The sequence below is a fragment of the Sorex araneus genome, chromosome 2 (genome assembly GCF_027595985.1).
Source record: "Sorex araneus isolate mSorAra2 chromosome 2, mSorAra2.pri, whole genome shotgun sequence".
Classification (NCBI taxonomy): domain Eukaryota; kingdom Metazoa; phylum Chordata; class Mammalia; order Eulipotyphla; family Soricidae; genus Sorex; species Sorex araneus.
In genome coordinates this window covers 144,164,313-144,190,732 of record NC_073303.1, presented here as the reverse complement: position 1 = coordinate 144,190,732, position 26,420 = coordinate 144,164,313, and the positions used below count along the sequence as shown (strand labels likewise).

The 26,420-nt window shown below is 37.8% G+C and overlaps 1 protein-coding gene across 2 annotated transcripts in view; it reads right to left on the bottom strand.

The window, feature by feature from the left end:
* LSAMP (limbic system associated membrane protein) overlaps positions 1-26,420 on the bottom strand; it is a 755,031-nt gene that overhangs the window by 39,552 nt on the left and 689,059 nt on the right. For both annotated transcript variants that reach the window (XM_055127103.1, XM_004606705.2), the window contains exons 4-6: positions 17,266-17,400; positions 6,353-6,473; positions 5,396-5,544 (exon numbers count right to left, since the gene is read on the bottom strand). In XM_055127103.1, the coding sequence (XP_054983078.1) occupies positions 5,396-5,544; positions 6,353-6,473; positions 17,266-17,400 (405 nt within the window). The remainder of the gene's footprint in view (positions 1-5,395; positions 5,545-6,352; positions 6,474-17,265; positions 17,401-26,420) is intronic.

The window sequence follows — 26,420 nt, the reverse complement described above, 5'->3', positions numbered from 1 at the left end:
TGTACTATATTCTATGTACTGTATTTTGCTTTTATTATTACTATTATTATTCAGACTTTAAATGACTCAGCTTAATACTTTCTCATCATACTGTTCACAGCTGGGTAAATGCACTATGCCCTCATTTCCACAAGAACATTAATATTGCTAAACCATCCCACCCACCCTCTATTCTTCGCCTTTTCAACTTTTTCCCAGCTTGTTATTAACGTCTTAGCTCCACCCTATTATCATCATCTTAGCTCTATCACGCCCCATTAGTTATTCTCATTCTCTTAATTCCAGCCCACTGGTTTATCATTTTTAGAAGCTCCTCATCCCAGAGTTTAATCCTATTTTTTCCACAATAATTTTGCTATATTTTATAGTTTTTGCCAGTATTTGTGGATTTCTGTAAGAATGCAATGTGTATACCACTTAAAATAAAAATATGATTCTACAACTTTTGACAAGCAAAGGTAGGGAAGGCCTAGAATATGGTGATTTGCCATTTCACTGTTAATTCCTGGGTAAATCAACATAGATAGCAATTGATTAGGGGTTTTAGGACATTAAAGTCAACCCTATATCTATGGCTATTATTAAATTCCTTAAATCTGAGTTTTGGTTCCATATCTTTCAAATGAGATAAGGGAATTTTATTAACTGATCTACTGAAACATCATAACAGCAAGTAAAAAGGACATAATCAGTTTGTAAGAAAAACGGTTGGGATTAAAAGCTCCTAAATGGTCAAAGCTGAAGTTGACTGCAGTGTACGTAAAATATGTTTGTGTGTATAAACGTATATATACATTGCACTGCACTGTAGCACTGTCCTCCTGTTGTTCATCAAATTGCTTGAGCAGGCACCAGTAACGTCTCCATTGTGAGACTTATTGTTACTGTTTTTGGCATATCGAATATGCCATGAGTGGCTTGCCAGGCTCTGCTGTGTGGGCGGGATACTCTCAGTAGCTTGCTGTGCTCTCCAAGAGGGATGGAGAAATTGAATCCAGGTTGGCCTCATGCAAGGCAAACGCCCTACCCGCTGTGCTATCAATCCAGCCTGTATACATACATATAATTGATTAGTTCAGATCTGATTTTTATTTCTTTTCCAGATGGTATTGCAGATGTTCAATGTGTCTTTCTGGTAGTCAGCATATATGATGACTATTCTTAAAACTAAAAGTAGGCCCCTATTTCAATGATAGCCACAGAGTGCCCTTGTAAAGGGTTTGTAACAGGTCTTTCAAAATACAGGTAGGTAGTGTTCAAATAGCTGCTCAACCTTTTGTATTAAATGACGATTAGAAGTAGCTGTTAGACTTTGCAAGCTTGAAGTAACATCATCAAGTGGTGTATTGAATCAATGAAACTCAGATGTAAAGGTAACTTATTCTCCAGAGAACAGAGTCCTACTAAGGACACTCTGCAGTGGCGGGTTGCTTCCAGAGACCTGGACATTTAATTGACAGGTTTTATGTTACTGATACTTAATGATTAAAAAGAAAACTCGAAAGTCTCCTAGAGTTGGGTGTGGTATGGCTTCATATAGATTGGGTTTTAGTGTGTGTGCATTTTTGTTACTTTGTACTCAACTCAAAAGCCTTACCAATTCACACATATCAGTAAAGCAGAAGGTAACTGATCAGTAAGTTAGTCCTTTAAGGTAATAAATAGAATAGTCCCCTTGTAAGACGAAACACTAATGATAATTCAAAATCTCACTGTGCCCAATTTAAGAGTGTAGACTGTCTAGTGCCATCAGTCTGGTAATAGTTAATGGAAGTAGAACTAGGAGGTGACAGATGCGGTACTTCTGCAGGCAGTGGGGTGGAGGGGGGGATATAAGTAAACAGTGCAAGGATTTCATCAAATGCAAAAAGGAGAATGAAATTGGTCTCTTCACCTCAATCCCAAACGACATAAGATATATTTATCATTTCTCCCTCATATACAAATCTAGATTAGTCCTGGTCCAGTGCTTGACATTGAGATTCAGATTACACAAGCATCAAGTTAGCAACCTTACATGGTTATACTAATCTTTTTCTAGAATGGTGACTATATGTACCTTTAAGGTTGATTTGATACTGAATTATATGAACTATTTGACTCAATACCTTGTAAGTACTAAGACAAGATGACATAGATATCATGACCCTTATACTTACTCCCTAGACACTTAACACACGCGCAGAAACAAAATAGGTTTTCTTTGTGGGAGTATTGCCATCACTGATGTGGAAATATGAAATATGTTATGTTACATTTGCTGACAGATGGCAGTTTGAAACTTCATCTAGATGAGGTGTATTTCCCCATCTCACAAAATCTCAGGGGCTAACTTTTTACCTCTGATTCATTGTTTGGGGTAGTATGAATCCTTGACAAACAATATCTTATTCTCTTATTGCCTGGAAAACAAGATAAATGATAAAGGAATGCTTCTGCTTGCTTAGATGAAAAATTATGAATACAAAGTATTCATGTTCTTTCATTCAATTATTTTTCCTCTTTGGAGATCAATATTCAGAAAGGGACTAGAGAAATATATATGCTTAGACTTGGGGGAAGGACGGGATGTATTAATGACCCCCATTTGACACTGTAAAAAGTCAGCGCCTGTCCCTGTAGCTGACACTAAAAATGTGCTGATGCACTGAAGAAGATGGATAACTGGGAACTCTTCAGGGTTTGGCTCTGGGTTTCTACCTGCTGCTGCCTCTGGCTGGCAGAAGTTTACCAGCTGCCTCTTCTGCCCTGGACTGGCTGGGTCAGCAGAGCACCCTGCTGCCCACACGGTGTTCTCTGTCAAAGTGCTGAATGTCACCAACCCTCCTAAACATCTTTCCCTCCACTCCTGACCCTGTTTAGTGAAAAAGAAGCACTGCCGCCAACCGTGTCTTCATTCTTCCCAGTCAACTCATCTATTTTGAATCTAAATGATGGATATTCTGCTCACAAGTGTATTTTCTTGATTATAATTTCTCTTTCCTTTCTCTCCTTCCTTATTTTTTCCCTCTCTTCTATTCTACCTACACCTTCTTCTTCCTTCCCTCATCATCTCTATGAAACATGCTCCCATAGCACCACACAGCCAGCAATGAAGACTGTTAGAGTATGCAAACCCAGATTAACGGTCGTGATGGGGTGGGCCTGGTGGACATGACAATTTATGTTACATGAAAAGCAGAGCATTTCTCTTCAAATACTCATGCATACATTGGCCTTGAGTCTAAGAAATAAGGCACTGAATTTCACTGTCAGCCATTTGGATAGCTTCCGCTCACCTCAAAACCCTCAGCCATTTCCTTGAAGGTAGCACACCAGATGCATGTGCTTTCTTGCATGCTGGTGCCCATGTGGACAGTACTGTTTTGCAGAGTAACATTGTAGCCACTGGGAATATGTACAGCATTAATCACTGCTCTATAACTGGCAGTGATTTCTGTGAAATCACCAAGGGCAATATAATACTGATATACTTCTCTAATTTCTTGATTCTCTTTATAAACAAAAACTGAAAAAAATCTTGCCTTTTCTTAATTTTACTGGATGGAGTCCTTTAAACTGGCCTTGTTAGTAAGGAGATGGCATTCTAGGTTTTGAAAGTCTCTTTATCACAACTTCCCAACTACAAATGTCTTTAACTTTGACCCAGCTCGGCTCTCTCTGTCTGTCTCTCCCTCTCTGTCTCTGTCTGTCTATCTCTGTCTCCTTCTCATTTTTCTCAAATGGTCCATTCTTCATTCCACTCTCCCTTTCTTTTTATATGTTCATAAGTATTATCAAGTTTATTGTATGAAACATATTATCAGCAAACTTTAGGATACGATAGTAAGAAAAGATACTTTACTGCAAATTCATAGTTGCTCATCTAATCACCCTATTTTCTCCTTTACATTTATATTTATAACATTTAGTCAGTGTATGTTATTCTACTTGACCAGACAACTTTAAATTTCCCCAAACCTCAAAAATTCTCAAAATTATAGCTGAGGTTTGCCATCCCCACCCCAATTTAGGAAATTCCCTATGTCAGAAATAAAACAGAAAGTGGCATTTCTTAATAAGTATCTTATCAAGTGTCAGAAGATACTGTTATGTAGCTGAAGGAAAGAACTATGATATTTTGCTTTTGAAGACAAGTAGAGGTATGTGAATTTTAAGCTTCATATTGACATAGTTTTTTTTTTTGCATTTCTGTATCCCACCAAACTGTTACAGACTAAGGTAGGTGGGAAGTTATGAGTGAGAAATGTGATATTAAATTTAGAGTAGCCTGTTGTAGTGGTTCTTATAAACAGAATAGTTTCTTGTACAGGTTTAAGATGGTTTTAATACTACATTTCCAGAAATCTTGCTTAAGTTGATTTTTCTCCAAGAAATATATGTTATTTTACTGAAGGCTCATCTAAACCAAATAAAAGCAAGATGGGGATAACTCTTGTGGCCATTGTAATTCTAAATATTTTTCTAGGTGAACTTGTTAAGAAATAAACTTTGCAATGAATTTTTATTAAAAAAATAATAAATTCTTTAAACTTTCCCTTTCACTACAAATGAACTTTCTGGCCTAGAATATGCCATTTAAAATTTTTCTTATGATAAGTAGGTCTATTTCAAACATTCTATGTATCTAATTTTGCCCCTCTATACATGTCTTTCTCAAGGGCACTTGGTTCTCTGCCAGCATGTCCAGGTGCAACTACCAGACATAATAGAGTACTAAAGAACAAAGTTCTAAGGTGCCAATATCAGCAACCAAAGACAACTGCTACACAAAACAGTTTTAAAATTTCCTTTGGTCTTAAGAAATGGTCCCTCTTCCCCAAAGTTCTATCTCTATTCCAAAAATATAGCAGAAAAGTAATATTTCCTGCTGTCATGTAAGAATCTTTCTGCAACCATTTTTCCTCCTTTAGATTTTACATTGCATTTTAATCATTCATTCAGTCCTTCTTCTTGTGTTGTTAAAAATACACTTTCTTTTTCCAGCCTCTCCCCTTTCTAAGCACCTTATCCATCCTCATTGCATATTTCTTCCTCAATCACTCTTAATACTGCCATATTTAAACTGACATCAATTTGGATCTTACATCACCTCTGCTCCTTAAAGAGACCATCACCAACAAGATTTGTGTTCTCTGAATATGCTTGCAGCTGAACCACTCAGAAGAAAACAAAACCAGACAGTAAATTAAATCAGGATATTTAGGGAGAAATTAATCCATTTCTATGTCCTTCTTTATGCATAGGGACTGAGAACCTTGTAATTGGTGTGGCTATAGTCTACTTTCTAATAATACGTGTGCCTGAAATAAATAAAATGATGCCTTTTAAGTTTTTCATATGAAACTTCAATCAATTTAGTCTCCCTATTTTGGGGTCTCTCTAGCATACTTACTGAAAAGGACTAGGCTGGCATTGGTGACCCCCAGCTTGTTGGCAGCCACGCAGGTATAGTTGCCGTAGTGTTCCTCAGTGACGTTGGTCACCGTCAGGGAGGATTGGCCCTCAGTGCTCTTAATCTCAAGGCCATTGGCACTATTTATCCTGTGAATTCAAGAGCAGAAAGAGTAAAAAGAAACAGTGTGAGAGGGTTTTTTTTTCTTTGCTTTTCTTTTTTGGGTCACACCCGAGATGTACAGGGGTTACTCAGGCTCATGCACTGAGGAATTACTCCTGGTGGTGCTCAACAGACCAGATGGGATTCTGGGAATCGAACCCAGGTCGGCCGCGTGCAAGGCAAATGCCCTACCCGCTGTAATATCGCTCCAGCCCCAGTGTTAGAGATTTGAAACAGTACTTCCTTTCTCATCAATATGTTGCAAGAAAAGGAAATGAAGGAAGCCCCAAGAGAGTTCTCATGTAATCATGCAGTTCTGTACTATTAAAATTAATGGCCATTGAATGACAATACTTAGAAAGAGATGAGTTCCGTCTGATTTGATTTCTGCTATACGTAAGAAAGAAAGACCGTTGCTCCCTGCCCATTGAACCACCAACCTCACTCTTGACATGGAATTGCTATGGAGCAACCATCTTAAGACTGCCAACACCAAGGCCTTTGATAACAAGATTGGGAATAGAGTCAAAAATGTAGCGATAGAGGGGCTGGGGCGATAGCACAGCGGGAAAGGCGTTTGCCTTGCACGCGGCTGACCAGGGTTCATTTCCCAGCATCCCATATGGTTCCCCAAGCCTCGCCAGGAGTAACCCTTGTGCATCGCGGGGTGTGACCCAAAAAGCGAAAAAAAAGTGCAGCGATAGAATGGTATCTGGGATTTCTCTTATCATTAGGGTTTCCAGCTTACTTGAACCACCTAGAAGAATAGTGGGAGGATGCACGTTTGGCACTTACCTGGTGTCGTCGCGGTACCACTCAAAGTCAGGCGCAGGCACTGCCGAGGCTTCACATTTGAGTGAAGCTTGTCTCCCTGTAGTAGCTTCGTTGCTTTTGGATTCAGTGATGGTGGGAGGATCTGTAAGGAGAACCAGCACACAGTTTACAGCAGAGCTGGAGGACACTCCCAAATTGCCCAGAAAAAAGCGATAGAAAGGATATTGGAAAGAGACAGGAAAGGGACACTCCTAAAGCTCCGTTTACATGACCCATGCGATCAGCTGAATGGGACTGGTCATTAGAAAAATAAATAAACATAAGAAGGGTTTAGAGAAGCTGCAGACTTGGTTTAAATGAGATGCACATTAGGGTTTCAGAGAAACGCATAATAAGATCCTGTTTCCCCTCCTCTACTTGACTACAGTAACTGCAGATTTAGATTGTAAAACTATCTTTCTTTTTATAATAAAGTGATATTACTAAAGAATTGGAGTCTTGCCCATATAATTTGACTGTCTTCATCATCTTCAGTATCAACATGAGAGCTCTTGTAGTTTGAGAGAGCATTAGAAAGTCTGACAAATATGTTTGAGGGCTAAGGTCTTCCCAACCCAAGTTTAACCTAGCATTGCTGAAGAAATTTAGAAAAATAGACAAACTAGTAGTAAAGGATAAGTTTACCATCTTCTACCTGATGTATTTTTGCTACAATATTTTTGCTACAATTCAGGTAATTTCTGGGTAATGTGCAATCTCATCCCAGTACACAGGAACTTTGCTGCCCAATGCATCCTTCACTCTCTTGAAAAGTCATACACTTGAATTTTTCAGTCTATGCAAGTCTAACAGGCTTGAAATGAGCTCAGAAACACATCTTATATCCTCATTTTCCATGATTCTTTTAAATGGTTCTGGGGAAGGTAAAACAAGTATTTTCAGGCCCTCAGGACTGGGCTAGGTTAGTAGCTGCAAATTACTGGCTTGCTGTGCAGCTTAAGTACCTTCCAGGAAAAAAGGACTTTTCTGTCCAAGGTTACTTGCCAGAAAATAAATACCTTGGCTATGTGCACATGGGAAAATATATATCCAAAATAGTATGTTAATACTTTGTAGGGGAAAAATTCTTACTTAGGGAAATCAGAAAAGTGAATTCTCGTGTGCAAAACTCATTTTTATCTGTTCTCCAGTGCCTGCTTCAGCTCACTTACTCAGGAACTATTTTCTTCATATTTAAGAACTCTTTCCAAAGTTTTCTACCGACAGAAGACCTGATCTTACTAGTTTCAAAGAATGTACAGCAGCACCAGCTCATTATGCAAGTCCCCGTGAGCCCACCCTATTTCATTTTCACCTCTGCTCAGGCATCTGTAAGCCACTGTGAGAGAGAGGAGTTAGGTAAATCTGGAGAAACGATGCAACCCCCTGTCTAATCAGGTAGGCCAGAGAAGGTTGTAATTGCTTTGCTTCAGACTGATTTGTTCATTTTAAAAATTGGCATGAAATGGCACAGGAACTTTGGTTAGAACTCTGAATTGAAAGCTAAGAATCTTGAAATTTTATTACAGTTCGGTGGTGTGAAGGGATATGCCTGTATTTTTTCCAACAACAATGAAAAATCACAATTCTGTTTGGCTTTGCTTGTTGTTTTGTGGCCGTATCTGGCAGTGCTCAGTGTTTTCTCCTAGTTCTGGGCTCAGGGATCATCCTGGTGGAGCTCAGGGGACCAATGTGGCATGGGGTCAGCTGTGTGTAAGACAAGCACCTTATCTTCTCTGACCCCGGCCTCCAAATTGCAATTCTAGTAAAAATTGCCATTTGTCATAAAGGGACAGTTGTATCATTATGACCCAAGTGTATTCTCATGCCTAACTTTGTTAATCCCTAAATTTTTTAAATTAATTTTTATTGAATTGCTGTGAGACACACAGTTACAAAATTGTTCATGATTGGGTTTCAGTCATGCAATGTTCTAACACCCATCCCCTCACTAATGTACAATTCTGACCACCTATGTTGCAAGTTTCCCTTCCTCCCCAAAGTCTGCCTCTACAGCAGACACTTTCTCTCTCTCTCTTTCTCTCTCTCTCTCTCTCTCTCTCTCTGCACTGTTGTTTGCAATACTGTTACTGAAAAGACACTTATAAATTGGAGTTCATTTTGTTTTAGTTCATGGGTTGGGAGTCAGAATTAGGAATCACAAGCAAAAATCCGGAGGTCTTATTATGACTTCACTCTTAGCTGAAAATGAAGTCTAACCAAATATTTGAACCAGGATGAGATTTTCCTAACTTATCTTTCAAAAAGACTTAGCTTAAAATGATCACTACAACATCATTTAAACTTCTTTTATTCTATGATTGCTTATAATGTTGTTTCAGCACATTCCTTCAAGTAAAATGCAGTGATTGGGGCATTTGTCTTGGAAGATAAGGCATTTGTATAGATATAGAGAATTGACTAGAGGATAAGCTTGGATTTGAAATACAGCAGTCCTTAAATCCAATTTCTGACCCTCATTGTCCTCATTAGAAAGTTTACTACTTTGCTCAGAGTCCCTTTGCTTCAATTTTGTCATATATAAAAAGTTGCAACCAGAGACAGGTCGGTCTCTTGAAGAGTGCTGAAGAAATCTGGAGATAACCTGCACTGGATTTGTAATTAAAGGGCCAGGAGAGAATTACAGATTTGAGATGGAGAGATTTTAAGTCTCAGAATTGACACAGATGGGAAGGGCAAGGGAAGAAAAAGGTATATCAAAGATAACAGTCAGGATTCTGGTTTGGGCATCTGGGTGAAGCCATCCACTGAGATAAGACACTTAAGAAAAAATAGTAACCAGCAACGAGGCACTGAATAAACACTGGTTATTTTCCCCCCAAAACTTTTCACTGTATTTGGGCTTTCAGTTGCTTATGATGCCATCATTTGTAATATGTTGGCTGGAAAGAGATTCTTGCTGATAATTCTGTTGGTTTGTTTCATTTACTAGTTTATAAATAGATTCTGACTAGTGTTCATGAGTTTCTTAGACCATAGGATTACAACTGACAAATTCTGCCTGATGACTACCACTTTGCAAATCCAGTCCCAAACTGGGCCCAGACTCCAAGTTTCCTACCTCCACCATTGGCACACATATCCAAGATTCTTAAAATAAAGATGCCATGTCCCGCTCTGTCGGGAGAAGAGCAAAGCTCGAGTCGGCCTTACAGTTACATCGATGGGTTGATTCTCATTCTGTTTGATGTGACAGGAGTTTATCTAGCCTACTTTTTGGCTCTGGGATTCAAGGGGATGGAAAAATTTTTTCTGATTAAGATATGTAGAAAGAATAAACTGACTCATCTCTTCTGCTTCTTTTGCAACCTGGTTTCTGACAGGGAGCAGAGGTTCTTCTCTGGCATGTCGAGTATAATTTGAGCTCTCTTTTTCATAAAGTATGTCTATCCCAGTCCAGGGCTGCCATAGTCTGTCCCACTGTAGGGCTTGGGCATTGAATCACCTAGGCACACTAAACTCCGGCCTCTAACTACTTTGGTTTCTAACAAGAGGGACAACTGGGCTTCCCCTTGTCTCCTTTGCTTATTTCTCAATTTGTTCAGAGCCTGAATGGCTAAGTAGAAAGCTATTCATTAGTTTCTCAAAGATTTTAGCGTAGGAAAGACAGCAGCGAATAAAGAGTGAGCGCTATTAAGCACACTAATCTTGGCTAAGGAGACACTGAGTAGTTGCGAAGGCCCAACACTTGTGTTTCTTCTTGAAACTCTAGGAAGTTTCTCATGTCTAAGTAAATTCACAATTATAAGTATATGAAATCCTTGCCTTGTTATTCCCAGTTGTTTTGAAATGACACAGTAGTTCGCAATGGTTCATGTCTCTTAAGACTTCATTGAATGAACATTTGAAATTCATTGATAATGAGATCTGTATAGGTGAGGTTAGCACTATAGCACTGTCGTCCTGTTGTTCATCGATTTGCTCGAGCGGGTATCAGTAACGTCTCCATTGTGAGACTTGTTGTTATTGTTTTTGGCATATCAAATACGCCATGGGTAGCTTGCCAGGCTCTGCCATGCGGGCGGGACACTCCCGGTAGCTTGACAGGCTCTCTGAGAGGGACAGAAGAATCAAACCTGGGTCGACCACGTGCAAGGCAAATGCCCTACCCGCTGTGCTATTGTTCCAGCCCGTAGGTGAGGTTAAGAACAATTATTATAAACCATATTGTGACATTCAGTGTACTAAAAAAGTTTTAATAGGAGCTGAAGTGATAGTACAATGGGTAGAGTGCTAGCCTTGCACACGACTGACCGAGATTTGATCCCTTCCCGAGCTTTCCAGAAGTGATCCTTGAACACTGAGCCAGAAATAAGTCCTGAGCACTTCCAGGTATGGCCCCAAAGTCCCAGATAAAATAATGACTATACACCATTGTTCAAAATATGGTGATGATAAAAATATATGAGAAGCCACTGTTAAACTTTGTATAGCTTTGTTACAATTTACAGTTGTCAAAGTGATAGGGACACAAAGGGATTAGCAGGATAAGATTAGGAATGTAGTCCTTAAAAATGGAATTATTGGAATGTCACAAGGGGAGACCTAGATGGTGCCAAAATACCTGGATGACATAGGTTCTGCCCAATAACTTAGATTACTGAGCAATCTACATGACCAGATACTAGAAGGTGAGTATCACAACATCCTTACCGGTTTACCGGACCATCTTCTTGAAATTCAATCAGAAATATTCCCCAGGTGACTTTGTTAAAAAGGTCTAAAAGGGGAAAGGTTTCTGCCTTTCTGTACATATTTTTTTTAGTAGGCTTGCTTTCTTCTTTCTTTCTTTCCTTCTTTCCTTCTTTCTTTCTTTCTTTCTTTCTTTCTTTCTTTCTTTCTTTCTTTCTTTCTTTCTTTCTTTCTTTCTTTCTTTCTTTCTTTCTTTCTTTCTTTCTTTCTTTCCTTCTTTCTTTCCTTCTTTCTTTCCTTCTTTCTTTCCTTCTTTCTTTCCTTCTTTCTTTCCTTCTTTCTTTCTTTCTTTCCTTCTTTCTTTCCTTCTTTCTTTCCTTCTTTCTTTCCTTCTTTCTTTCTTTCTTTCTTTCTTTCTTTCTTTCTTTCTTTCTTTCTTTCTTTCTTTCTTTCTTTCTTTCTTTCTTTCTTTCTTTCTTTCTTTCTTTCTTTCTTTCTTTCTTTCTTTCTTTCTTTCTTTCTTTCTTTCTTTCTTTCTTTCTTGTTTTCTGGGTCACAACTGGAGATGCTCAGGGTTTGCTCCTGGCTCTGCTCTCAGGAATCACTCCTGGTGGTGTTCGGGGGGGACCATATGGGATGCCGGGGATCGAACGTGGGTCGGTCCTGTGCTCCAGTCCACTTTGTGTGTATTCCTGTAGGTGACTCCTCCCATAATCTGGGAGCTTCCCTGCCTTTTCTCTCAGTCTGCTTTCCCCTAAATAAAATGTTTTCTGAATTTGTTCATTTGATCTCCATTCCCCTGCTTTCAATCTTGACTGCCTGAGAGCAAGAAACTGAGGTCCCATGCTTACTATAACAGTAGGACGCTTCATTTTTAATCCTTAAAAATTCTGGGTTCTAAAAATATTATTAAGGCCTTTCTTCTTTTTCAATCTTTCCAATGATAAAATTCTTTCAACTAACATGAATAAGAAATCAATGAGAAAAGCCTAGCAAACAGAATTTTCATTCATTCAATCTTCTTACTATTTGCAAAAATAGCATAAAAATAACACAATTCTCGATAAAGAATTTAATTTATAGGCACTTGCCATGTGTCAACATCCTCCTGGCCTTTTTTCTTTTTTGAAAATTCTAATGCTAGCCCTAGAAGGTAGGTATTATTAACCTCATATTAACCCCACTCTCTGGGTGATTAGTACCTGTCCAAATTCACATAGCCAGCATTTGGTTGTTTTCGAAACTTTATTTCAAAACATACCTTCTGGACTTCTTTATGCTTATGTTTTAATTATTATCTTGAGAGGGAAATTTATTATTCATAAGAAAAAATAATTTCGGAGAACTTTACCACATAACTTGGTAGTTCAAAGGTTATGTATTCCTGGTGCTATACCCAAATGGCATGATATATGATAACATAGTGTCTATGAGCTCATATTAGGAATCAGAATGTTTGGACTCAGTTTCTGTTTGTGCCACTTAAGTTGTCACTTAAGAACATAGGAATTCAGACCTATGAATATAGTTGATAACACAATTCTACCTATCTTACAATTATGTTGCAAAGATTAAATAAAATCTTGTATATGAGAAAAGATGTTTGCTATAGATAACTTAGAAATAATAATTAAAATTATCTAAAATTGGACTGGAGAGATAGCACAGTGGGTATGGTGTTTGCCTTGCAAACAACCTGGGTTCAATTCTTCCATCCCTCTCAGAGATTCCGGCAAGCTACCGAGAGTATCCTGTTCACGTGGCAGAGCCTGGCAGGCTACCCATGGCGTATTCTGTATGCCAAAAACAGTAACAACAAGTCTCACAATGGAGACATTACTGGTGCCCACTCAAGCAAATCGATGAACAACGGAACGACAGTGCTACAGTGCTAACTAAAAAATTATCTTTAAAAAAAGTTACCATCCATGACATTGTTAGTGGTAAAGTAAATATTTGCAGGCTGGGCTGGATATACCTCTATCTCTTTTTTAAAAAAATTAAATCACCATGAGATACACAGTTGGAGAAATTGTTTGTGATTGTATTTCAGTCATATAGTGAATGATGACAAAGTCTCCAATCTCAGTAATCTGAAGTTACTAAGAAAAGTGTAACTCATTTATAGTCCAAATTTATGGCAGAAAATTAAAGTATTATGGGTTATATCTGAAGAGAGAATTTCTTTTGAAATTTTCTATATTAGATTCCTGAATATTAGTGTGTGCTTTATTGATACCATACCCATTATAACAATGCACATAAAGTTTATGTGGAAAAATTGGTAAGCATATCTATAAATAGATAGAGACGGAAGCCAGTCAATTCACATTGAGCAATTATTTTCCAATTGTTTCATCATTAGTGATTTTTTAATCAAAGGACCAAAGAATAATATTAAATACATACAATTATCTGGAAACAGCAGATGTCTTTGGTCCCATCTGTTCATGTTCTAGAACAGGTAACTGCTACTTTCTCTAAATAAATGACTGTTAAATATAAGGATAAACTTTGGGAATTCTAGTAATCCATGTTCTTTAGCATCAAGTTGGGTTAGTTTGTTTTGAGCATTTTCATGGAGGTAGAGTTGAATTTAAAGGGACATGAGCAGAGGAAGGAGAGTTAATAATGTGAACCTAGTTGGAGAGAGAGCTTTATGCAAAAATAACATATGGAAGTATTAGACAGTCAGTAGATGGGAATTAGCTTTAGAGCTAGGAGCAGCTTTTGTGAAAAGTTTCCCCTAAATCGGAAGAGTCCAGAATAGGAAGTTTCAATAAAATGAATAGTCTTTATTTATTAGAATTTTACTATGTACTAGATATTATTCTCAGGATCCTGGGCATTAAGACAAGACAATCCCATTTTCATGGTTTTTAATACTTTCATATAATCAAGACTGAAGTACTACTACAGGTACTCATGTATAAAATCTTAAATTGAGGGATGACCTACATCCTAAAATTAAAGGACAGCGGTCTCTGAAAAAAATCTCCAGTCTTGTGAGTGAAATACACAAAACCAGATGTCCTGTCTATAGTTCACCACGTTGCTAAACTTATTCAAGAAATTTTCAGTCAATAATTCAGCTTCTGTAAACTTCAGGACCACCTACTCCCTAGAAAATAGATTTTCCATGTCAAATGGATACATAAAATGTGACAGAACAACTGCAGAGAAGGATTATGTCAGAGAAGTAAGAAAGGGAAACCGCAGTATTCAGCATGTGAGCTAAACAAGAGAAACTGTTATATCTGTTATGACTCTCTTGTTTACTGCCCCAGCCTCTCAGTGCCCTGAAACAAATATCTGTTGGCAACTGAATAAATGAATCAATAAAATGCTGGTAGGAGAAAATTACTAACGCCCTGGGATTTCTTTTTAGTGGAACCTGGGGTTTGTTTCTTTACAACAATTTAGTCAACCATTAATTACCTACGCTCCCTTGATCCCCTGACCTAATTCCAAACCCTGGTGTTTGAAAAGAAGGGAAAACCAGTTTAAATAACCAATTTAAATAATTCATCTGAGGCAGGCTTAGGTTAAGCGTCAAAGGTAATACTGGATATTTCTCTGTTGATACATATGTTTCTAACCAGAGCTAGTTCTGTAATTTACTTTTGGATACTTCACCTGCTCTGTACATCTAAGTAGAGTGAGTTATTTGAAGAGAAAACAAGAGATTTCATGGATAGTTGTTTTATATAATACAAACACAGCCTTTGAAATGCTGGTAACAAACTGATGCCAGAGGAAATTGGTATTTGAATGTACTTTCTGATTTGTGACAGTCGTTTGTAAAGTCTGGAGAAATGCTAAAAGGGCAGAGTTTACCTGTGAGATTTTCAACTATTCAGTAAATTTTCACTAAGCTATTTTATAAGGTCAGACATATATTAGGTACTGCTGGTTTAGACACAGTGACTGCTTGATTAGGCTCATTATAGATTTTCAAGTAATTTGTTTTGAGGTGTCTACTTAGAATTTCCAGTTTCTGTCTTATTCTTATGTGGTTCATTCATCACTAGCAGAAGCGTACATTTTCATAAAAGTCTTTTATTGAAAATTATCAGTATTTTCTTCTGTTCTAACTTACACTTTGGGGACAGTCAAGAAGGAGCAATGTCAGACTAATTGCACTAATAATAATAGGACCCAGGCGGCTAGCTTTGATCTTGGGAACCATCTGCAGTGCAGACCCCTTTGATGTTTCACACAATGGAAGCATAAATATTTTCTATGTATTCCATGATTGGACTTTCAGAAATCTAATTAAGATGAAGGTCAATTAAGAGAAAACGAATCTTCACTCCAAAAGTCAGTGAAGAGGTGGCATATGATGGCATAGCTGTGTGTACATAAAAGAAAAGAACTAAACCAATTATAAACTTATATAAACACCCAGAGAAATTGCCTTTCATGTGTAAAAAGGTCCTAAAGCATTTTCTAACATTGAGTTCATTAATGTGTCTTTGAAACACACCCAGTACTGGAAAAGAATAGTAATACTGGCATTTCAAAATTCTATTACCAAAAAAAAAGAAAGAAAATCATAGGCAGCTATGGGATTAAAGCACTTCTGAGCTCATCAGATGCAACCCCTTGCTTCTTCGAAATAAGTGCTTTAATACCTATGGTGGAGTGTGTTTGTTGAGTTATAGGTACAGAGAGAAGATTTTGCTGCCTGTTTCAGAGGGCCGTGAGAAGTCGGGAAGCCCAGTACAGTCCAGGTCAAGTTGAGTGAGCTTCCTTAGCTTTCTGATTCACTTTCCAGTTTCTAACGTCAGACTCAGGATGCTTATCTCATAAATTTACTATTAAAATTGAACGATAAGTTAAATTCTGTACATAATAAATACAAAACATTGAAAACGCTTTCTCCTCCTTTTTCTTCTGAGGGTGTAGGCTCGAGAAGCACACGGGACTGAGTCGAATTCCTTTCCTTACACTTACATTCCATGCCATCTTGGAAAGACAGCTTGCCTCTTTGGGCCTAAGAATCTCAAATACTGAAGTGGATTCTATTTCATCTGCCTTGCTAGGGGCTTTGTGTAGACTCACTGGCACACAGGTGATGGTCTGAAACACTGAGTAGAGGGAGGTCTGCCAGTGGTGGAGGGAGGCTAACCCTCTGCTGGTGGGTGTGGTATGGCAACATGCTAATCTTGAAACAATATTAACAGTACTACAGATCACAGAACCCACATAAAATTTAAAAGAAATGTCAGAAAGTAATTCATTATGATGTAAAGCATAGTATCAAATGTGTTATTTTTAATGCATGGTTATTTGGGTGACTGTGTGCATAAATGTACGTGTGTTAATGAAAAAGTCTATTTTTTGTTATATATGCATGTGTCATGTGTGTTATGTATAAAATACGTAAATTTGTGTATGTGTTTAACGCAGAAAATGGAAAAGCTCTCCAGAAATCCCGTGTCCTTTTTCCCGACCACAGTGGTGTGATATAGGAATTTGAATTTGAATGATGCACAAAATCACTCCTAACTAAACAGGGTAAATTAATTCTCTTTATTCCTTTCCTGTGTGACACATATCATATGGATATCCCCCCAGCCCCCAGCCCCACCCCACTGGGTCTTTTGAAGTACATCTAAGGATCCTTTCATCTGAGTAGTTCAAAGTATGTACACTTACCTATGCATCTTAGTGAAAGCTCCCTTTCTAATGCCCACACCTTGGGACAAATAGATAACCAAAATTTACTTAGAGATCTATGCATCAGTCACTAAGAATTCTGACCTCAGTCACTTGGATTTTCTTCTAAGGCCAATTAATTAAATAGTAGAAAATAAAAAATAAGATCCTGCATTCGTTAATCTCTTCTGACAGACAGTACATTAAGATGGATATTTCAGTTAAATCAGATATGATTTTTTTCCCTAAAGTAAAATGACCTTGGTCTCTACAAAGATCAGAACCATGACTGCCAGAAATGGTAGCACTGTCTGATAATGTTGCCTTAATTTTATAGACTGGGTAAGAGACATTGTATTGTTAAATGCATTATAGGTTATATTTAGAGATGGTATAGTAGATTTATCAAATTCAAAGGCCAAGTTCTGCCCTAAGATGTGTCCATTGTATAAATGTGCATTCCTAACCAAAAGAACAGCTGCTTGAAATGCAATGGTCTCTTGCTAATGGGATCCTGCAGCTTCCTGGAGGTGGAGGTGTTCTTTGGACGCATGGTTCCTGCTGACTTCTGCCATACTCACAGTTCACAGTGACCTTGACTTGCTTGACGTCAGCCGAGGAGACTTCATTGGCCGCTTTGCACTCATATTTTCCTGACTGCTCCCTGGTGATGCCCAGTATCTCCAGATATTCTTCTTCTCCTTCAAATTCTCTTCCTGAAAAACAGATTTGCACAGTTTATTTTTTCTAAAGTTTAAAGTAGACAACAACATGCCTCTTTTCCTTATTTTAGAAACAATAAATCCTTCTGACTTTTCAATAATGTGACAATGCAGCTTCTTCTATAAACACGACAGAAGCAGGGCTCAAGACAAAAACGTCCTGTGGGAATGACTAAGAAGAAAGCTTGATCAGGACAAACTGGGCAGGGAAATGGGAAAATGGGTTTGGAAGAAGAAAGACAAGCATGGATGCAATGCTATAGTCTATGAAAAACAGGGACTTAACTAGCTCACAAAGGGAAAGGTATTTCACCTCCTAGAGAGCTCTAAGTAAACACATACTGCATTTCACAGTTGTCCTTACCAAAGAACAAGAAGTTGGAGTGTTTATATGCTGAAATGCATCATTCATTGGTTAAGGTTTAGAAAAGTGGGAACTGGGGGCCTTATACATTGTTAAGTACTATGAGGGTAACTGGTGAAATGCTGATATCATCAGTTACAGTAAGCCGCAGAGAACTCTTTCATAGCTATTACTATAAGAGAGGTGGCTTCTTTTTGAGAAACTCTCACATTTCTTTCCTAGACTGTGTGAAATTCTGTACAATAGCATTATGTACAAAATCCTGTTTTGAAGTTATGATTTTCTTGTTAGTTGTCAAAGATGTCACTGAAATATTCAAAAAATGGAACAGATGACAAATGTAAATTCCTTTGTTCAAGAGGTCACATGAGGAAGGAAGTTTAGGGAGTTAAACAACATTGACTTAAACTGTTGGATTAGTGCTGTGGAGGTCTTTTATGAAAGTTCTACAAAGTTGTATATATACACATATATTTAAATAAAGAAGTCTCAAGATAAGACATTCATTTAATTCCTACCATATGGATATGGATAGAGTATATGGTTGTAGAGAATGACCAAGAGAGAGACAGAAAGAGTAGGGAGTATGGTGGAAGTGGGGGACAGGAGGAGGAATGAGGTTGATCGGGTAGGTCTATGTACTCAGTTCTAAATTGAACCACTTTACCCCAGATTATAAAACCCCAATACTACTGAGTTTATGGTAAAGCAGCTGAGAGGTTGTTAAAGGAAATTGTTCTGCCACCATAAAGAAATCTTGCTTCTGGTCATTCTACACTAAATAGTACCAATTAATAGCTCTGCTAAAATGCTACAAGCTGTTTTCCTTTTCTGAAAATTCCCTAATGGCCAAATCAACATAACAGACAGCCAGCACAGAGACAAATTCACTGTCTAAATATGTCAGCTGAACCTGTTAGCCAGACTCCCAAAAGAACATGGGGCCTTTTTGATAACATCCTATAACACAAACTGTCAAGAGTACTCCAAGCTTCAAGTATTCTGTCAATTATCAATATCAGTAGTTTTGAGGAAACTCTGAAATCCCAGTAATAAAATGGCAGTTTTGTTATATAAAACTGGGTGGTTCTGAAGTCCTACACATCTTTTAGCATATGTTTTTACTGAAAATATTCTAGAATTAATTATGATTCTATAGCTGCATATTACTTATAAAAGACTTGTTTTTCTTATCTTTATTTCTCTCTTTATTCTGCTCATTTAAGGAAGTAATTCAACCTAAATTTACATATCATAGAAGTAGAATATGGTGCGAAAGTATACAAAAATCTCAGAGAGAAGAATAGTCCATTTTATTGAATTAGTTGGGCAGTATTTGAACTTGAAAGAAAAAATAATCTTTTGTGTGAACTTGCATCTTATGGATGGAGAATCATGGCAACTCATTGACTCTTTCAGTAAATATTTATACACAGTCCAAAGACAAATGCAAACTCTGAGAGTTGTAGGCCAAAATTAATGAAGCTAATTCCAGATCTGGGTTGAATAGGTGAATATAAATTTTGAGAATAATGATAGATGTTAACTAGAAAAGAAAAAGAGGATTTCAGAATTTTCAAAGATTTCAGCTCTTCCTGTCCTACCCACATACCTCAACTTTTCCCCCAGGAAGGTACAGAGTAGTCTAGTAGAAGAAAGTAAGAATAAAGAATAAGAATAAGTATTTTTAAGGATGGCAAACACTGAATGCTTTTCAATTCCCATAGGATGCTTATAAACTGTAAGTAATATATTTTAACCTTGTATTTTGAATTTGTGAGTATAAAGTTCCAGTTCCAAGAAAGGAAGACATAAATGTTAGTAAGCCTAACTGAAGCTATATCAGTTTGGGAAGATATTACCTCTGAAAGTAAGCAAACTAGAGAAAACAATAAAATATAAACTAGCAGTATTAAGTTTTTGATATAAAATTTTTGTGTATATTGAGACACCATGATAGCCACAACATTAATATTTATCTTTTAGGCATATAATTTTACTATACCACATCTAACACTGAATATCAATATCTCCCCACAAAATACTCTGTGTTCCCTGTCCTCCTTTTACCCACTTCATTTTTTTTTAGCAGACTCAGTTCTTTTGGCAAAAATCTCAGTTTATTTTTATTATTGTCTACCCACTTTCATTTTTTTATACTCTCCATATGAGTGATATCATCTGATACTTGTCCTTTTTTTTTTTTTTTTGGCTTTTTGGGTCACAACTGGCTATGCACAGGGGTTACTCCTGGCTTTGCACTCAGGAATTACTCCTGGCGGTGCTCAGGGACCATATGGGATGCTGGGAATCGAACTTGGGTCAGCCGTGTGCAAGGCAAATGCCCTACCTGCTGTGCTATTTCTCCAGCCCCTGATATTTGTCCTTTTCCCCATAAATCACTTCATTTAGAATAATAACCTCCAATTCCATCCAATTTGTAGTGAAACACATTTAATTTTTTTCTTATAGCTGAGTTGTATTCCATATATATGGGCATGTATATGTATATTTTTGTGCATATATATGTATTATCATCTCACAATTTCTTTATTGACTATTTGTGGCTGAGCACTGGGGATGTTTCCAGATGTTGGCTATTATAAACGTGGCAGCAGTGAATATAGTTTGGACTTGAGATTCTTACATATCAATAATTTATTTTTTCTGATAAATAAGTAATAAAATATATTTTCACATGATGAATTTTCCACCTTATATTTTTAGGTAGAATTTTGCCCAATACTGTCTGAGGAAGGGGAACTTCTCCTAAGTAACTTCCCATCCATATGATGGGAAGTTACTTCTCTCTTCTGCAGTGATTCTGCTCTCTGTATCACCTACACAAAGCGTACATAACTATTTGACTCTATTAAGGGACTCTCGATGTTCATATCAAACAGAGATGAGAAATACTATATTTTCTGGCATGCCTGCTAGATTATTTTACTTGCACCTATAAGAGACACTTCCCATTGTGCATTATTCTTGATCTTTTGCTTGAGAATCTACCATCAATCCACAGTGATTTGAGAGCACTGCAAGTTTTTCTGTTACTAAAGAAGCATGTTGTAAATTCCTTAGAAATGGTGTCAAACTTGCAACATTCCCAGGAGAGAGCCAGGTTCTAGCATAGATTAATAACTCCATGCAAGTTTGTTGAGTTAGCTGAATTAAATTAAGAAACATTAGGAGAGATAGGGGTCAAGCTTAACATATCACACAGCCTGAGAGAACAATGCTAAGTTTTGAAAGATGGCTAAGTGTTTCAGTATGAGAAGCTGGTGTATAAAAGCCACTTCCATTTAATGATCCTAAAAGAGTTTGCTTTCACTGGGGAAGAAAGGGTGTATTGTGGACCCTGCAATTGAACGGCAGGACAGGGACATCTCTGGCTTGTTCTGAGGATGCATCTGCTGTGTGGAGTTATTGTTTCAGAGAAAGGTGTGGAGACACCAACAGAGCCACAGTGGAAACAGCCCAAGGCCATGTCTTTCATCTGAGCAACTGCAGCTTCTGTTACAAGGTACTCAATGCGACCATGTTCAACTTGAGTTGTGAACATTTTAAATGCGCTCAGAATCTCTCTTTCTTTTTTGTCCCAGTATGTCTGCCCCGTTGGGGCACCTTTGCTCCATTCTTTCAGTTCACTCTAGCCAGGTACTTTCAAACCCAGGGTCCTGTCACCATGACCTATTCTTTCACAGCCTTAAGACACCTCTCAGATCAGAAAGTGACACTTAACCTGTTGTTTGAGTTATTCAAGTTCTCTTGAAATAAGGATCATGTCTCTTGAAACAACTCTAGTGAAATAAAACTTTGATGATTACATGGGACTTTTTCTTGTTTCTTTATTTTCTGCCCTATCAGTGTTTACTCGAAAGTGCAAATTTGGAATTTTAAATATCTCAACCTATTTTCACAAGCTTGCTCACCAAGTCTTCTGTTTATTCTGAGCTCTGGTGTTTAGTTTAAATCTCTCTCTGCTTAATGTGTTTTTGTGTCTCCTGGCAATATTCTACTACCAGGTTAAATAACTCCTGGTCCTCCTCAGTGTATGAACCTTTCAAACTCTTGCCATCATTAGCATATCCCCTCTTAGTCACTGTTTACTCGAGTTGTACATATTAGTTCTTTAATATTTTTCATAAATCTGAAAAAAGGGGCCTAAAGCTAAAGACAAGAGGAAAGTGTGCTCTTCTGTGCTTTAGTAGGGGAAATCAGCTAGGAATAGCTCCAATTAAAGTATGCCAGGTACTGCCCTCTGAGCACATTGCCTTCTGAGCAACAGTTTTTCGGTGAAACTTGTAGTGTGCAGTGCAGAATGCTAATGTATTTAGATCTCCTAAGTCAACCAGTCATTTATAAGAAAGCAGCCATTGATATTATATATATTTTCCATGCAACTTGTTTTCCATTCTTTCCTGTCTTATTCTTCCTCCATCCCCATGTTTCAATCTCTCCCTCTAGATTTCTTTCTGACTCACATATATTTAATAAGATAGAATGTTCATTGTAATTTTTAGGAAGCGGTATATAAATTCATTATCACCCAAATAGCTGTCCAATAACAATGCCATATCATTCTAAAATTCTCCAGGACATGAAAACTGGTCCTCTCTCTGAAGTTTAAAAAAAATAAAATGTCCTCCTTAATAATCATTATTTTATTTAATTTTATTATCTTTACCGGTGGTACAGGAAATAAAATGTAGGCAACTTATTTAAGTGTTTATGGCCTTTAAAATATGAAATTCTAAGGGTGTCTTTATGTTAGGAAATGGACACAGCATTTTTCTCACTATCTTGAGAAATTTTATAGAGACTTCAAAGATCACATATATATCTCCAAAGATCATTCACAGAAGTGAATATGAGCTTCAGAATGGAGTTACACTATATTTACTTAACTATATTTGAACATTAACATGAAAGCAGCTATACACACATTAATTACAAACACAAAGACACACAGATTAATGGAAATCCAAAAACTTGCCCTGCAGTTATATGTGTACGTGCATGTGTGTTTGTGTAGGTCTGTGGTTAGAAAAGGAAGTGGATGGTGAACAAAAGTAATCTATGAACTTCTACCCATGCAGTGAAAGAAAAAAGGTTCTCAAATCAATGATGCCATTTGATGTTTCCTGTGAGAACTTCAAATGGTGTAACAGGTTTCTGTTCTCATAGTACATTTCATGTTTTCTTTTTCTTTTTCTCCTAAGGACATACTCATGTGTTTCTGCTTTTTTATTTCTTCTCTACTTTTATTTTCACTTCATGTTCTATACTAACATGCTAAAAGGAAGGAAGAGACAAAGAACTGCACCACATCTATATAAGATGGCTCCAATGAGGTTATACTTAAATTTTCAGCGCCTCTATCTTCAAGTCTTTGAACTTTTTGTATCTCAGCTTCACATCCCATCTGAGAGATCTTCAGTGTTTGATTGTCATTCTGTCCAAAGGTTGAAAGCAGTCTTCATTCCCACCACTCATCACCCATCAAGGGAAGAGTGAAGAGAAGTAAATGATAAATGATTGAAAAAGGGAGAGGGGTGGGTGAGCGACACAGCTGCCAGAAGCAGCAATCAGAGAATAAAAGATAAAGGGTTGACCAATGTGTTAAAGAGAATGAAGACAAAAAATCTAAGAGAAATAATTTAAGGAGCATGATTTTACATAAGTGTTAGGAAAACGGAAAGATACAAAGAGAAAGGTTCTCTAGAGAAAGAGGCACTTGGCTATTAAGATTATGAGAAACATGGGAATGGATGGGCTACTCTGCTATAGAAGTACTCCTTTTTGTAGAGTAGGACACAACAGGGTATATATTATGCAAGTTGGACCCATGCCTTCTGCAGTCTCAAAGGGTGTATTTAGTATCCAGAAATAAGAGACAAGCACAATGCCAGGAAAGATTCACAACTGACTTGGCTCCATGAATGAGCCTAGGCCAAACGACGAAGAACACCCTGGCATTATTTTTTCCTGGCATCTAGAGAGATCCAAGTCATTACAGTTTTCATTGTTGCTTTCACATACAAAAATAAGTGAGCCGACATCATTTGGACTCGGTAACCAAATGGAGGCTGTCATTTATACGTTCTTTAGGGTTCTGAGCCATGGCATTCTGTTATTGTATTCACACTTAACCATTACCCCCCTACTCGGTGCCAGTGTTTAGAGCTATATTCTGCTTTTATAGACACTAAGCTTAAAATCATGGTCTCTTATGTTTAATTCTCTGAAAGGGAACCGTGTCAATAATAGCTATGGGTATATTATAGGGTTTTCAATGGCAGGGACCACATCTGTGGTTCGCTCAGCATTGTGTCCCTGGTGTGTGGCTTGATATTGGATACAGAAGTCTTCAAGAATGATTGCAGAGTGAGGATTGGATAAGCTACCACTAACTAAACAATAGGCACTGTGCTAACTTATCCAGATATTATGTTACTTCAGTTACAATATCCTTAGTATGATTTACAGAAGAAATATAGAAATGCAAGTTAAGGGGGGGACAAGAAACTTATGTAAGTTTCTAATATTCTGAATGGTGAGATGAGGTTTGAGGATGAGGGTTCTTTTCTTTTATTTTTGTTTTTGTTTAGGGGTAACACCTAGAGACACTCAGGGCTTACTCCTGGCTCTGCACTCAGGGACTACTCCTGGTAGTGCTTTGCGAACCCTATGAGATTCTGAGGATTGAACCAGGTCAGATGCATGCAAGGCAAGTGCCCTACCTGCTGTACTTCACTCTAGGACCTGAAGATAAAGTTTTAACCAAGTCTGTGAAACTTTAGTGCCCATGTTTTTAAGAAATCACAATTATTTTTATCATTATAATTTGGAAGATTACTGACTTCACAACTCAATGCATAGGGCTCTCTATGTAAGGCATTCTCAAAGTCATGCAGCTAAGTTATTAAAAAAATGTGTTCTTTTCATGCAAATTTTTCATTGTAGGAATAAAAATAATAAATAAGAAAAGGTTGGTCTTTAAAAGTTCAGCCCTACTCATGTGTTTTAGGGCATTTTCAATAGCAATATGAAAACTATTGCACACAAATGTCAATAGCCAACAAATGAACTATTAGAACAGGGGGTGTAGAACAGTTTTCTCATGTAGGAAAATACTCACAAGGAGAAGGAAATGGAAAGACATAGTGGACATAGTGCATAGAATCAGAACTGGCAAATTGTAAAAGGTATGGTAATCCAATTAGCCCATAAGAAATTGAGATTTCTATGCAGGAGAAATGAGCATATAGATGTAACAGGAGGACACCTGTTAGGGTATGAGCAGTGGTGTGAAAATGCTGAATTTTCTGTGTTCCATAACTCTGCAACTCATTTAAGTTGTGGTAAAGCCTTTTGACATCCACAAGATTCCAAATACAATGAATCTTTCATTTGTGTGCCTCCCTTTTTTCCTGTTCCCTTCCCTCCTTCCCTCCTTCCCTCCTTCCTTCCTTCCTTCCTTCCTTCCTTCCTTCCTTCCTTCCTTCCTTCCTTCCTTCCTTCCTTCCTTCCTTCCTTCCTCCCTTCCTTCCTCCCTTTCTCCCTTCCTTCCTTCCTCCCTTTCTCCCTTCCTTCCTCCCTCCCTCCCTCCCTTCCTTCCTTCCTTCCTTCCTTCCTTCCTTCCTTCCTTCCTTCCTTCCTTCCTTCCTTCCTTCCTTCCTTCCTTCCTTCCTTCCTCCCTCCCTCCCTCCCTCCCTTCCTTCCTACCCCTTCGAAGCATGATATGTAAGCATGGAATACTAGGAAAATTATATTACTTAAAGCTGTTCATACAACAACACAATTTACCTTTCTCTTCAGTTTTATGTATCTTAAGATGTATTGTAATAAAACTTTTTAAGAAAAGAAATAATTCCTTATGGATGTCAAATATCTCTATCAACACTGACCATTGACAGTGACCACCTGTGAATGCTGTTGCAAAGGCTTTACTGGCTCAACTGAAAGACAGGAATAGAAAGCTCATCCCACCATCTGGACTTTCACCTGTCCTGGGGTCTCTTGTAGTCTAATTTTCTTAGATATAATTAAAATGTCATCACACATGCAGTATGCAGGTTGAAAACAAGTAACTCTGGATTTACATGCAATTAACACCATTTAAGAAATAAAGGAAGGAGTAGTTACTTTGGAGTTACAGTGAGGTAAATTCCATTCCTTTTTGTTTATTAGGGGCCACACCCAGCTGTGTTTAGGCTTAATCCAGGCTCTGTACTCAGGGATCACTCCTGGTGGTGCTTGGGGACTATATGTGGTGCTGAGAATCAAACCTGGGTTCATTGCATCCATGGCAAATATCTTAGCTATTGTACTATCTCCTAGACCTGAATTCATTCTTGACATGATTGCTATTAGATTTTCTTGGAAATCCCTGGAGAGTAAATTCACAGGCACTCAAATAAATAGACTTGGGCTAACAGGATTGGGGGCAGCAGGAGAATAAAGGGCCCAGGGCCCTTGTGCGGGTGCAAGGCTTGTACCCCAGGTAAGATCAGGCCACTCATGCAATGGATTTTATTCCAGAACATTCTTCTGTGCGCCGAGGTGATTCTAGGTGGGACGTAGCTGGTGTGATAGGCAGGTATTGGGGATTGGATTTTGGGCCTCAGGCTTGTAAGCCTGGAGT